Raw genomic sequence first — 15,630 nt, 5'->3', positions numbered from 1 at the left:
TCTATCTATCTATCTATCTATCTATCTATCTATCTATCTATCTATCTATCTATTTATCTATCTATCTATCCAGGGATAGCTAGGTGGTACAGTGGATAGAGATTCCTCTTCATAAGTTCAAATCTGGCCTGAGACACTAGCTGTGTGAACCTGGGCAAGTCACTTAACCCTGTTTGCTTCAGTTTCCTCATCTGTAAAATGAGCTAGAGAAGGAAATGGCAGATCACTCCAGTATCTTTGTTAAGAAAACCCCAAATGGATTCACAAAGAGTAAGAAATGACTGAAATGACTCAACAACAACAAAATAGATCTACCTATGTCTCATCTTTTCCTATTAGGTTGTAAATAGCTTGAGGTCAGGGACTGTATAATTTTTATCTTTATATCTCCAACTCCTACATAGGATCCATGATATAATCAACTGGGTAAACTTTGCTATGGTGCCACCCAACACTCTATGGTTTAAATAGGTAGGCCCTACTCTGAAGAGATCTGAGAGATAAAAAGGCTAACATGGCAAATGGGATGTACACCTGTATCGAGTTGCTTGCCTTCTCAATGAGGGTGAGTGGGGAGGGAGGAAGGGAGAAAATTTGGAACCCAAAGCTTTAAAAACAAATGTTGAAAAAAATTGTTTTCACATGCAACTGGAATATAAGATACACAGGAAATGGGGTATAGAAATCTATCCTGCCCTACAGGAAAATTGAAGGGGAAGGGGATAAAAGAAGTGGGGGGGAGATAGAAGGGAGGGCAGATTAGGGGAAGGGGTATTCGGAATGCATGGCAACTTGGGGTGGGGGAGGGGTGAGATGGGGACAAAATTTGGAACTCAAAATCTTGTGGAAGTGAATGTTGAAAACTAAAAAGAAACAAATTAATAAAAAATAGATAAAAATAAAATAGAAAAAAAATAAAAGTAAAAAGTAAAAATAAAATAAAAAATGGGATGAATGTATCAATGTTTAATTTTTTAGTTCCTTCATATGGTTAATAAATTTCTTCCAGATCATTAACTAATTGGTTGGAGAGGTAGTATGTCCTATACATAGAGGGTTGGTCTAGCACACAGCAAGACCTGAGATGAAGTCTTGCCTCTGAGCTATCCTGCTTCTGTGACTTTTAGAAAATCATTTATCATCTCAGTTCTCAGGAAATTATCAAAGATTGTATATTAGAGAAAAAATGACTCATCTGCTTTGGGGCTACACACCTGTATGGCCAAAATCACAGAGCTCCCTATACCCCCTCCTTGCATTGTATGTAACTATATCTATGTGTCTAGATATGTCCATGCATATATACATACATATATGTGCATACACGTGTATATACAGATACACATGTATTGGACAGACAGTTCAATATGTAAGAGAAAATATGAATCTAGAGCAGTGGAAGCCATTGCCAACTGAAAAATCAAACAAGAAAAATAAGAATGTGTATCTGTCATTATAATGACAATGGGAAATATAAAATAATGGGGAAAGAAAATAAGAGTTAGGAAAAAAAAACAGCCACCACTTTTTTTTTTCTAATCTCATAGATGTTGTAAAGGGAAGTACACTGACTCCAGGTTATCACCTTATTGTTCAAGTCTACCTTTATCTCCTTAGAACAATTAGTGCCTGGGTGGCACAGAACCATTACTCCTTTCAATTAAGGCAAACAACACTTTTTCCCTTGTTCTCTCAGGAGCTGTGTAAATCACTTTCTCTAAAGGAGAATTAACTAGAACATTGCCTTATCTGAATACTCACCACTTTATTATCCAGGACCAAATAATACTCGATATATTTCTTTTGATTCATGTCTTCTTGTTTCTAACAAGAGATATAAGGAGGAAGTTATTAATATGTCATCTTTTATCCCAGTGTTCTGATAGAAACACCTGCACCTGTTTATAATTCAACAATATGGGATAGCTAGGTGGCACAATGGATACAGCACCAGCCCTGAAGTCAGGAGGACCTGAGTTCAAATCCGACCTCAGACCAAACACTTGACACTTACTAGCTGTGTGACCCTGGGCAAGTCACTTAATCCCAATTGCCTAAAAAAAATAACAAAATTAAAAATAATAATAATAATAATATAATTCAACAATACAATTCAACAAGCATCTTTCATGTATATGTGTTTGTGTGTGTGTGTGTATGTATGTATGTATGTTACAATAAGCATCTAAAAGTTTCCAGGTCATATGAGCAACAAAATGGAGGACTAGACATTTTATCTTATCCTCTAACCTCTCAAACCTCTTCAAAACAGAAATTATGTGCCAAAGATAAAACAACTTCAGTTGTCTCCAAGGTCTAGGACAACCAGAATCCAAAATAAATAAAGAAAGAAATAAAAAGGTTAAAAAACACCCTGAATTGATGCTCAATAATGATAAGTTCATTCAGAACCCAACCCTCATCCCCCATATTTTACTACTGGCAGTAAAGCCACTTAGGAGACCCAAGCTTACAAAAATCAGCACCCACACCCTAGCCCTCCCTCTGTCTTTTCAGTACCATGGAAGCCTGATTATAGGTTTTGGAAATTTGTCTGAGTCATGATAGACATCCATCAGCCACAGCCCTTCAAGAACAAAAGCTCACCAAGGGTATCAACCTAGAAGCACTAGTACTGCAAAGCTCCAAAATGCCGGTGCCAAGTTAAAGAACAAAGGAACAGAAGGAATGGGGCAGGCCACCATGACAGGACACCATGGATCAAGGGGGCTGTGCAGCATTACAAAAGCCTGAGGAGAGGGCTCAACATCCAGCTAGGGCCAATTCTGACCCCCAAAAAGTTCCTTGGGGCAGAGACCTATGCTGATAAATTGTGAATTGTCCAGTATGGGAAATAACTGAGAAACTGAGATCCAGGCTCCAAGGAAACCAAAATCAGAGGGGAGGTAGTCAGGAAGTAAGGCAGAAGGGAAAATAATGGAGGGGTTGGGGGGGGAGAGAGATTGAAATTACCAAAGATTTTAGGAAGAAGAAAACTTAAAAATCCTGGACATCTCTAAGAAGGAGGGAAGAGAACAAAAAAGAAAAAAAGAAATGTATATGATAATTTTATTATATATTTAAAAGGAATAGCAAGTTGTACATAATAGATTTGCAGCTTCATGTACAATCATTTTTTTTATCATACTGTGTGATGGAAATGCTTGTTTTATTCTATAAATTAAAAATAAGATATTTTTAAAGGAATATAAGAAGATAAATCAAAAGTTAAATCAGTAACAACAGAAAGTATTTGGCCTCCAAATGTAGTAAATGAGCTCAAGCATCAATAAATAAATACTGAAAAACAAAAGATAATTATTCAATTCTTTATGAGGCGAAGACCCTATGGAATTTTAGAAGAACATGGAACCACAACATGCTGTTCCCTAGTGGTTCAAAAGAGAAATGCAAATTATGACAGCAGAATTTATGGCTTATTTAGCAAAAATAATGGTCATAATAGAAAAACTAGAATCTGTAATACCGAGCACCAGAAAAGAAACAAAAGAGAGAACAATAGATTGGGAATGAAAATACACAGAAGTAAAGGGCGATCTAGAAGAAGAGAAGCAAAAAAAAAAGAATAAAATTAAAAGAAAATATGTTGATCTAAGCAAAACATACTGATCTCAAAGGCAAGATGTGTATGGACAACCTAAGGATCACGATGTCCCAGAAGAACATGACAAAACAAAATAAAAACAACAAACAAAAAAATTAACATTATAATGCAGGAAATAACAGAAGAGAACTTTTGAACATGGAAAATGAAATATCAATTAAAGGAATTAACAGATTGCATCCAGAAGGAAAAAAAAACTAAGCCTGTAAACTCCAAGACACACAGTGGTCAAATTTAATAATTCAATTCAGAAACAAAAAGTTATGCAAGCCATCAGGAAAAAGACCTTCATTGACAAAGGAAAAAAAAATTCAGATAATGCAAGACTAGTCAGCACTCACCAGAATAAAAGGAGTAGAGACTTGAATAATGTGTTCTGAAGAGCCCTAGAGCTCAGAATGCTCCCCAGGCTCACCTATCCTGCAAATCTGAGTTTACCATACATGGAAAAAAATGATGAATGTTCAGTTACAAAGATGTCTTTGAAACATTTTTAGAAAGAAAATTGAGATTATTTGATTATTTGTTTCTTAAAATCCCCAAACAACAGAAACTCAGGAGGAGTGAATAAATGCAGCAGTCAAGGATGGCATCAGCATCAGCAGGACAGTGGAAAGACCTCTCTTTAAATGTATGCAAAGAGACTGAAGTGAAAGCCGAAAACTAGTGGAGGAAACAGTCAAGAGGAAGGCAGGAGGCATTGTGGACAGAACCTGGCAATGCCCTGCCTACAGGTAAGTCAATGATTGTTTTTTTTTTTTTGTTTCTTGTTTTTTTTTACTGTATTACAATATGGAAGGGTATATGAAAAGGGGGGAAGGGAATAGGAGAGGCAGGAATTTGTGATGGACCAGGGTCAAATCAAGGGTTAGCAATGAGGATAAGGTGGCCCCTGTGATCTTAGAAAAAGAAGGGCCTACAAGGTAGTGGGTGAGGAGAAAATGAGGGGGAATGTTGAAAAGAAAAATAAAGAAAGGAAGCTTTGTTTTGGTTCTGGGAAGGGCTTCCATTCATAAATGCCTCTATGGCTGAAGAGAGATAGTCTGTGAAAGAAAATGGGAACCTTATTCTGGCTGTGGTCTGTGAGATTTGGTGTCTAAAAATTCTACTCATCCTACATTGGGAGGGCCATAGTTGGATTCATTGGGTGTAACTGGCACCTCAGGGAATGGGAGAGCACCAAACAAGGGAGGAGACTGTGAGACAAATAGGAAAAGAAAAATAACCAGGAAAGAGTTATATTATACTGATCTGTAAGTCAGTTGGAGGTCTTATAATGAGGGTTGTGATTGGGAAATGTGGCAGTGTCATCTCTGACATCTGCAGTAATTGTCATTGTTTTAGGAGTAAGACAAAAAGGGTAAAGTGTATCCATGGAGTAAGCACCACTTGGCAGTGGCAGAAACCACCTACGTGGGAGAGCCTAGAATGGTTGCCTTGGAATCTTTGATTGCATAAGTAATAAAGGGAAAAGAAAAAGACCAGATAATTATAGGAGGAAGAGAGGTTGAATAATGAAGAGAGTGAAATCGTTTTTGGAAATGGGTGCAAAAATGAAATTTAAAAACTAATGCACAACTTTAATTGAAAGGGACAAGAAGAAGGGGAATATACTTGACTGAGAGGGAAGATGGGGGAAAGAAATATATAACCAGATAAAAGGTAGAGATAAAAGGAGCTAATAATCAAAACTCCAAAGAAGAAGGAGTAACAAATGAGAAGGAGAGATCAGATGTCGGGGAAGAGAGCCAATGGAAAAAGGACCATATTAAAAAAAAAAAGATTAAGGTAAAATAACTCAAGGAACTTAGTACTGTATTTAAAGGAGAGGAGGGCTCTAAATCAGTATTGATTAGAGAATTGCAAATCAAAACAACTCTGAGGTACCACATCACACCTATCAGATTGGCCAACATAATAAAACAGGAAAATGATAAATGTTGGAGACAATGTGGAAAAGTTGGGAAACTAGTGCATTGTTGGTGAAGTTGTGAAATGATCCAACCATTTTGGAGAGCAATTTGGAGCTATGCCCAAAGGGCCATAAAAATGTGCATACCCTTTGACCCAGCAATAGCATTTCTAAGGCTGTATCCCAAAGAGGTCATAAAAATGGGAAAAGGATCCACATGTACAGAAATATTTATAGCAGCTCTTTTTGTGGTGGCAAAGAATTGGAAACTGAGAGGATGCTCATCAATTGGGGAATGGCTGAACAAGTTGTGGTATATGAATGCAATGAAATACTATTGTTCTGTAAGAAATGATGTGCAAACAGACTTCAGAAAAACCCAGAAAGACTTGTATGGACTGATGCCGAGTAAAACGAGAAGAACCAGGAGAATATTGTACACAGTAACAGCCATGTTGTGCAATGACTAACTTTGATAGACTTAGCCCTTCTCAGCAATGCAGGGATCTAAGACATCTCCAAAAGTCTCATGATGAAAAATGCTACCTACATCCAAAGAAAGAACTAAGGAGTTTGAATGCAGATGGAAGCATACTATTTGCTCTTTTTTTTTTCTTCTATTTTGTTTTGTTTCCTCTTTCTTGTGGTTCTTTCTATTGGTTCTAATTCTTCCTTACAACATGACTAATGTGAAAATAAAAAATAAAATAAAATAAAGAAGAGGAAAGGAAAATCATAACTAAAAGAAATTAGAGACAGATGGAGGAAAATATAAACATAACATAACTTTAAATGTGAATGGATTAAACAATTCAATAAAATAAATAAGAAACACAGATCTGGATAAGAAAACAAAACCATACAATTTGTTGCATACAAGAAACACATTTGGGGCAGCTAGGTGGTGCAGTGGATAGAGCACCGGCCCTGAAATCAGGGGGACCTGAGTTCAAATCTGGCCTCAGACCAAACACTTGACACTTACTAGCTGTGTGACCCTGGTCAAGTCACTTAACCCCAATTGCCTAAAAAAAAAAGAAAGAAAAAGAGGAAAAAAAAGAAACACATTAAGAAGATAAAAACATGCACAAAATAAAGCTGAGAGGATAGAAAAATTATGTAAATTATGTATTAAATGCATCAAAAAAGGACAGGAGTTGAAATGATGTTATCTAACAAAGCAAAGCCAAACATTCAAAAAATATTTAAAAAACAACAAGAAAAATATATAGACAACAAACCACTATCAGTAATAATCTTCTGTGTCCCAAATGCCTTATCATCTAAATTCATAAAGGAAACATAGACAGTAACACAATAATGACAGGAAACTTCAATATCCCTCTCTCAGTTTTAGATAAGCCTAATGAAAAGATAAACAAAAAGGGAAATGTGCAACTGAATGAATTTAATAAGCATCTGCTATGTGTCAAGTGCTGAGAATATAAAGACCAGATGAAAACAGGCTCTGACTTCAATGAACTTACATTCTACCGGGGGAATGAAATATGTATCTGTGGAAAGCTGAGTATCAAATAAATATGGAGCATTTAATTGTAAGCTCACAAAAGTAGGCATTGTTTATTTATTTTCCCATCTCTCTCGAGGCTTCTCACTGTGCATTGCATATAGTTAGGGCTCAAACCAGGGTTAACCTCAGGGCAAACTTTGAAGTACTGGGAATGTGTCCCCATTTTTCTCTTCTAACTTGATGTCCCTCTCAAATGGCGTGCAATGTCCTTGTTCCATCTCAATGAATTCATATATATTCCATATTGATATATGCATAGAGCATTCTATTAATGTATATAACACATAAGGCATATTCCACCATTTAAGTCATAGACATGTATAATCTAAAGGGTATTTAGATAGAACTTTCTATGTTGTGTATCTATCCTCATGTCCCACTAAACTAACTATGTAGGGCCTCATCATTCTACTTGTTCTCCTTCAATTTTCCTGACTCCTAGGAGTAAAATAAAATGCAACATATCATAGAAGTAGAGCTGAAAAGGATCAAAGATCCTTTAGTCCAGCCCCATCATTTTTCAGATGAGGAAACTGAGGCCCAGAAAGATTAAGCAACTGGCCCAAGATCATACAGATAGTAAATAGTGACCTGGGATTTAGAGTAAGGTCCTCCAACTCCCAATTGATCATTCTTTCTTCTTATGTACAATCTGTATAATTTTCTCAATGTCATTATTCTCAATAATTTCAGGACAGTTGTTATTACTGACTCTTACACTTGTTAACCTCAATGATGATAGTCATTGGCTGGCATTGTAGTTGTCAATTGTGCAGCCCAGGGCATCCCAGACATTTGGGTGAGTTAGGGTGGCCCTGATGACCTTAAGGATTGTTTTGACTGACTCCCTTTCTGAGATAAACATAGTAAAGGGGGGAGGGCAGGGAAGCACCGTACTTACCACGGCATTGTTGCCTGACCTCACAGTCTTCTCCAGGAGCGGCTCTCCCTCTTCTACCATGTCCACTCCACAGGATGTCTCAGGAAGGTTCTGTTCTTGGCTTTCATATGTGTACAGAGCATGCTCCTGCTCTTCGTCCTTTGCCAGCCCCAATGGTTCAATAACGTACCTTTGTTCCTTATGTTCAAAGAAGCCCCTGAAAGACATCAGAACCGAGCTTTCCTCAAGCAGTGATTAATGTTTGGGTTTTAAAGAGAGATTCTTGGCCAATAGAATCTCAGAGCAAGAAGGGACCTCTTCACATCCAACTCATACACAGAAAGGAATTCCTCTGTAATGTAGCCAGCAATTGGGCAGCCAGCCCCTTCTTGAAAACCTTTAATGAAATACAACTCAGGACCTCCTAAAGAAGTCAAGTCATCTTCTGAACAAAGTTCATTATCAGGAAGTTTTCCTTCACATCAATGCTAAATTTTCCTCTTCATCCCCTCCCCCATCAATCTTGGGTCTGCCCTCAGGACCTAAATAGAATAAAACAACCCTTTCCCTATAGTAGGGCCCTTCAAATACTTAAAAACAACTGTTAAGTCATGTCCCCCACCCCATTACATCTCTTCTTCAGGATAAATATCCCCAGTTCCTTTAAACTAACCTCATATCCCATGGACTCCAGATATCCTGGATTGACACCAATTTGTCAATGTCCTTCTAACAGCTCTGGAAACCACAGAGACCTGAAGAAAGCACTTTAGCCCACTCTCTGACTTCAGCCAGGTACTTAGCTGCATCCCTGTGGCTCTGTGGCCTCATCTGGGTGGTGACCAAATCTTCATTTTAAGATAGTAGTCCATCCAGACAGATCCACAGGCAGTGTCAGATTCACCATAACTCAGCAGAAAGAGATTTTCATTTTCTGATTTTGACAAGCGTTGGCAAATTTTCTGCCTCATCTTGAATATGTCCTCTCCCCCTCCTTACCACCCAGGGAAAAGAGCTGGAGATCCCTCTGTTGGACAACTACATGCTTCAGGATCCCTGAGTAGGAGGGTGCTTGGAGTTAGAACAACAAGAGTCCAAATCTGATCTCAGACATTTCCTAGCTGTGTGATGCTGGGTAAGTAATGTAACTACTGTTTGCCCCAGTTTTCTCATCTTTAAATTGAAAATAATAACGCCTACCTCCTAGAGTTGTTGTGAGGATCAAATGAGACAAGATTTGTAAAGCATTTAGCCCAGTGCCTGGCACATAGTAAGTGCTAGGTAAATGCTAACTGTTATTATAATTTTGAGACAGAGTCTATGGGTATTTGGAGGGGTTTGGGGGAGAGTTGAAGAAGTCACTGCTTTTACTCTGCCATCTTGGCTCCATACCTAGACAGGGTCTGTGGGCTTCACTAGGTTGCCCAAGAGTTCTCTGACATATAACAAACTAAGAAAACCTAACCTAGGTGATCTCATACCCTAGTACTTAGAAGAGCCTCAAAATCATTTCTTAGCTTCAGGTTTGCAGTGATCCTTCTTCCTTTTCTCCTTCAGGTTATATTCTTATATCCTATAAACTCCTGATAAGGGTCATGGTTCCCCCTCTGCCACTTTTCACTTTCACATTGAAGTTCTTTTTTTCCCTTCTCTTTTTCTAAGAAAATGCCATCACCTATGATTATGTGCATGGGCATTTCTCGGGCCTTTACCTTCTCTTCAAGGAAAGGGATCAGCCTTGAGCATAGATAAGAATTACTTATTCTGTGTGGATTATTACAAATTTCCCCCTGTACTCCACATATAGAAGGTCACCCTGGTTTTTCTTGCTAGTAATTCTTGTAGTCAGCTCTGGCTATCTTTTCTATTTGTCTAATTCCTTTCTATATCATTTTGTAAACCCATGATAATGAATTCACCCAATGAAGCTTCTTCTAGTCCTATTCATATATAATCAGTGAAGAACTTTGGGTGCTCATCTATTTTCCTTTACTTGCACTGTGTGACTGGCTGTACTTCCTTCTCCAAGTGTAATTTTTTTGAGGCACTCAGGGCTAAGTGACTTGCCCAGGGTCACACAGCTAGTAAGTGCTAAGTGTCTGAGGCCAGATTTGAATGCACTGTGATCCTCCTGACTTCAGGGTTGGTGCTCTACCCACTATGCCACCTACCTGCCCCTTCCAAATGTAATTTAAACCACTTTTCATATTCCAATAATCAACGGAAACATGCTGTTGCCTACCTACTTTGGCCACATATCTCTGCAATGCTCTTTGGGTCACCCATGATGTTAGTCATTCTAAAATGGTGGTGTTCATACTTTATTGATGTCTTATATGCCATTGTCAAGAGAACACTTAGTCAAACACACTAATGTCTACAAGTTGGTTGGTATAGGTACTCTCTCTGCTGATGCAAATCAAGACCTCAAACGTGAATTTCTAAAGATATGATAAGAAACAGGTTGATGACCAAGAAAGTAAGGATTTGCCTAAGGGATCAATGAGGATGCATAAGAAACTCACTTCGCCAGTGAGGCAAAGGCAGGTGATGCAGGATGCAAACTAAGGTGTGACATGACTCCTTAAAAGTAGAATTCTGAGCAGTAAGCTGATGAAGTGAAGCTAGTAAATAAAACTAAGAATAATAATAAGAAATATATATTTTTCCCAACTATATTAGGGAGAAAAGAAGATGCCTAAAGAATGAACAAGATGATTTCTTGGAATGGATGCAGAGAAGGTGAGGATATTCTTTTGAATCCCTGTTTCCTCTGCCAAAAGACAGGGTTTTTGGACTGGAAAGAATGGAAGAAAAATGCTAACACAAAGTTTTATTTCTGAGGCAAATAGGGAGATAGAAAAGGAGCACTTTCCTTCAGCTGATGGGTCCAAGAGGACCTGGAAGATATGATTCCTGGACCACTGTGTGGAATCTTTGAAAACTGGAATAGAACAACAGAAATGAAGCAGGATCAGAGAAGGGTCAATGCCCAAATTTTCAAACTATGAAAACTGATGTTGTGCCAATTATAAACCAGGCTTTTATCCCTGAAACATTATTAGCATTTTTGTAATGTCTTTTCAAGTATAAAATTCAATGTCCTTTGCAAAGAAAAACAGAAGTTAAAAAAATGAGTGCAGCCCTGCTCCCTCTCCATCCAACCTAAAAAACTACTTGATCCCTTATAAATATATTATTAGAGGAAAGGTTAGTGAATATTTAGAAGAGGAAGTGGTAATCATAACCAAGATGGCTTTCCCCAAAAGCAATTCATGCCAGAATAATTGAATTTTCTTATTTAACAAGATTGGCAGATTGGTAATTCTAAGGGATGTTATAGATATACAGGATCTAGATGTTAGTAAAGTATTTGGCAGTCTCATATGCTATTCTTTTTTGAAAATATGGAGAGCTAGATGTGGGCTAAACAATAGTCCAGTTAGGTGCATCTGGAACTGGTTGAATGGCTAGATCCAAAAAAGAGTCATCCATGATTCAACGTCAACTGGGAAGGAAGTCTTTTTAGAGTGCCCCATGGATCTGAGTCTGGCATGATGGTGTTTGCCACCTATGTTTATGAACTGGATGCATACCATTAGTCCAATTATCAAAAGACACAAAGTTATGCAAGAGAGCATGACAGAATCATGATCCCCAAATATCTCTATAGCCTAGAATGTTAGGTTGAATCTAACAAGATAAAGGTAAACAGGGATAACTGTAAAGTATTACCCTTGGTTTCAGAAATTCAACTACATAGGTTGAATGTGGGGGAGGTGGATTTAACCATAAATTCATCTGAAAAAGAGAGTACATACCTGATAAAACAATCCTTACTTGTAGGGTCATCACTGTTGAGGTGGTTCAGTCATATCCAACTCTTTGTGACCCTATTTGGGGTTTTCTTGGCAAAGATATTGGAGTGGTTTGCCATTTCCTTCTTTTTACATTTTACATTTTACACAACATTTTACAGATGATGAAACTGAGGTAAGTAGGGTTGAGTGACTTGCCCAGTGTCATATAGCTAGTGTCTGAAGCTGGCTTTGAACTCAGTTCCTCCTTACTCCAGGCCTAGTACTTACTTTTATTAGAGTTCACAAGTCTATACACACACATATGCAAATACATGTGTAATAAAAATAAAGAGGATAAATGCAAATAAAGACAAAGTAGTTAAATACAGAGCAATTGGACAAGGAAGGCATGAGTAATTGAAGATGTTAGGAAAGGCTTCATGGAGAAGATGATGTTAGAATGGTGACTGGAAGAGACAGAGGGAGACTTTGAGGTGCAAGTGAAGAGGGAGAGCATTCCAGGCAAGGGGATGGTCAGTGAAAAGGCAGGAAATAGAGTTTTAGAGGTGAAAAAATCAACAATGTCAGTTTGGCTGACTCACAGAGCACAGAACGATGAGTAATGTCAATGAGGCTGGAAAAGTAGATTGGGGCCAACTTGTGAAGGGCTTTTAAAGTTAAATAAAGAAGGTTATATATTATCCCAGACACTGTTGGACTTCATTAAATAGGAGAGTGGCATGGCCCAATCTGGAATCTCATGAATGATGATACTTTTTGGTGATTCAGGTCCCAAGCCACCCATTCCTGCCCACCCTGTGCAACTTCTGTCCACATCTTCCCATAATTCACCAAAGTAGGTCCACCTAGTATTTGAGACCTTTATTGCCTTCTCATGGTTGCCATGTGACCAGCCATCTTTTTCAAACATATGATAACCTAAACTCCACATCAATATTGGGGCAACCCAATAATTCTCAGATCACAGCCCCAGCAAGCACTATCCCTCCAAAATCCCCACCACATTGATGACTCACAGAAAGTCTACAGGCCTCTAAATACCCCTCAACCCCAGCCCTGTTTTTTTTTTTTACACAACTTCCCACAAGCCAGTCTCCCATAACCTGACTTAGACACTGATTTCTTATACAATCTGAGGATCATGCTGGTACAGTGGAAAGATCACTGAATTAAGAGTCAAGGGACTCAGGTTTGAGCTCCAGCTCTGCCATTTGCTCCCTGGAGCTCTGTTTCTTCCTCTGTAAAGTAAGTGAGATGGACTTGATGTCTTCTAAGACCCCGGCTAACTCAAGATTTATGAACTTTAAATGCCACCCCATTCAATTCTAACCAGTCCTGAATCTCATCTACCTCCTTCCATTTTGTCCACAGGCAAAGCATGAAATAATTCTCAGACACCTTGGTAATGAAGCTGTTATTTAAAAAAAAAAAAAGGAAATGAGCTTCATCGAATCTAACATGCAGTAGCAAGTGGGGTAAACTTCTCTTCCTCAGCTTTCATAAATAACAGCCAGCCTTCCACAGCTTGAAGTTTTACAAATCACTTTCCAAACATTATTTTATTTGATTTTTTACTGCTCAGTCTGTACCTTTCCTACAATCCTTTTTATACAGTTCAAATATCTGAACTTTTGTCATGTGGAAGAGGGTTTAGATGATATTTGGTGGAAGGGGAGGGAGGGAATATTTTTATTTGATATAAGGTTAAGTTTTCTATCTGCGCTGTCCAAAAATAAAATGACCTACCCAAAGAGCTAATGAGTTACACAACCATTACTCAACCATATCCAACCATGTCTTCAATCAAACATTTCCAGTTCTTTCAAATGATCCTCATATATCCTGCACTCAAGGCCCTTAACTATCCTGGCTGTCCTCTGGACACTATCTAGTTTGTCTACCATTCTTAAATTGAGGCACCCAGAAATGAACAAACAACTCCAGATGTAGTCATATGGGGTCAGAGAACAGGGGGCTCTAATCTTCCTTTTTATAGAAGCTATATCTTTAATGCAGCCCCAAATTTCATTAGCATTTTTTGGGGGGGAGGAAAGATGATTCACTGGTGAATCACGTTTAGCTTACAGTCCACTAAGATCTCCTGATCTTTCATCAATATGGGGAAGGTCAAGTGTGGATTAGTGCTTCCTATATTATATCATCTTTATCAGTGGCTTAGAGTACCGGGAGTTTACGTGACTTGCCCAGGACAGACATGTCAAAGATGGAACTTGAACCCAAGTTCTTCTATTTCTCATGCTGATACTCTCTCACAATGGCACAGTGCTTCCAAATAGATTTGTTAATTGGACATAGGAAACATCATTCATCTTATTCAGATTTGCCCTTTAGCCACTACAAAGAGCTCACTTTAGACCCCGACAGGTGCTAATGCTGGCTGTAGACATCTCCTCATTCAGGATGTGTCCTTGGTAATAGCAGTTTTCCTGGGGAAGAAAGGAGAGAAAAGTGATTCTAATTGTACCCACATGTTCTTCCATATGAAACTACTGAATGTAGATTTAGAAACAAGAATAAAATGAGGAAAAATATTTACATGGCCAAAAACACAGTTGCAAATAACCCAGGCTATGACTCCTTCACTGCCACCTCCAACACACATGAGCCCTGGGCAGCTGCCTAACTTCCCTAACTTCTAGTCTCAGGGCTGGGTAATAGCTACAAGCATCAAATACCTAACTGTGGCTAACTTTCCCTTCCATTGAAATCAAGGCACCTTTATCTTGTATGAATTACTCAATTAGCTCATCTCTAGAGAAGAGACAAAGTATAGTGGGAATAGAGATTTCTTCATTCTCTGCATTTCCAGCTCCTAGCACACTGCTTGGCACATAATCAGTGCTTAACCAGTACTGGTTGGTTGACTTACTGATTGGTTGGTAGAAGTCTAGCCTTACATTCAAGAAGACCTGGTTTCCAGTGCCGTTTATTAGACATACTAGCTGAATGACCTTGGTCAAGTAACTTTTCTCAGCTCCATGCAATTCTCTATGACTACAAGTTACAGAGGAAATGTAGTTCATTACGTAGATAAAATCACAGTTCCCAACCAACCAAGCACTCCCTGCCCTGGCACACACACACAGATTTTCACTGAAAATCTTCGTTCCTCTATATTTCTTAACTTCAGCCAAATGATTTTTCGTGCATTAATCCTCCTCTTCTCTCTTTAGTGGACCTACTGAAGCTCAACTCATAGCATCACAGACTTCAAAGGACCTTAGCTGCCATTGTGTTCAACCCTCTCATTTTCGAAATGAGTTGAATAAGGCAAGCAGGTTAAGTGATTTTCCAGGCGTCGCACACTTGTGAGTGTTTGAAGGGGGCTTTGAATTTAGGTCTCCTTGATTTCAGGGTTAGCCCTTTATACCAAAGAACACATTGCTTCTCTCCACTAAAGGATCCAACCAATGCCTCCTGGCAGGTATGAAACAGTAAGAGCTGCAGCCTAGGAGAGATGCAAGTTCAATGTCATTACTGGAAGTCAGGTTCTCTGAATGGTTTCCTTGGGGGATTAAAGCTTAGTGGAAATAGACTGAGAGACCTTACGTTGTTGTGTGCCATGAATTGTAGGCAGCTGGATGGCACAGAGGATAGAGTTCTACGCCTGGAATGAGGAATATTTTAGTTCAAAACCATTTTCAGACATTGTCTAGCTATGAGACCCTGGATAAGTCATTTAACTTCTCTTTCCCTCAATTTCCTCAACTGTAAAATGAAGGTAATAATACCACAAGAGGGTCATTACAGGGATCAAATGAGACAGTAGTTGGAAAGCATTTAACACAGTACCTAGCATACAGGAAGCACTATATAAATGTTAGCTATTATTATTAAACT

At 38.5% G+C, this 15,630-nt stretch overlaps 1 protein-coding gene across 1 annotated transcript in view; it reads right to left on the bottom strand.

Annotated features, from left to right (window-relative positions):
* Positions 1–15,630, bottom strand: part of ADAM28 (ADAM metallopeptidase domain 28) — a 90,754-nt gene that overhangs the window by 47,385 nt on the left and 27,739 nt on the right. The window contains exons 5-7 of the mRNA XM_027840028.1: positions 14,140–14,216; positions 7,970–8,165; positions 1,762–1,824 (exon numbers count right to left, since the gene is read on the bottom strand). Coding sequence (XP_027695829.1) covers positions 1,762–1,824; positions 7,970–8,165; positions 14,140–14,216 — 336 coding nt within the window. The remainder of the gene's footprint in view (positions 1–1,761; positions 1,825–7,969; positions 8,166–14,139; positions 14,217–15,630) is intronic.

This window comes from Vombatus ursinus, unplaced genomic scaffold, assembly GCF_900497805.2.
Source record: "Vombatus ursinus unplaced genomic scaffold, bare-nosed wombat genome assembly UNPS02014837.1, whole genome shotgun sequence".
Taxonomy (NCBI): Eukaryota; Metazoa; Chordata; class Mammalia; order Diprotodontia; family Vombatidae; genus Vombatus; species Vombatus ursinus.
Note: the sequence above shows the minus strand (reverse complement) of the source record. Positions and strands in the feature narration are given on the sequence as shown.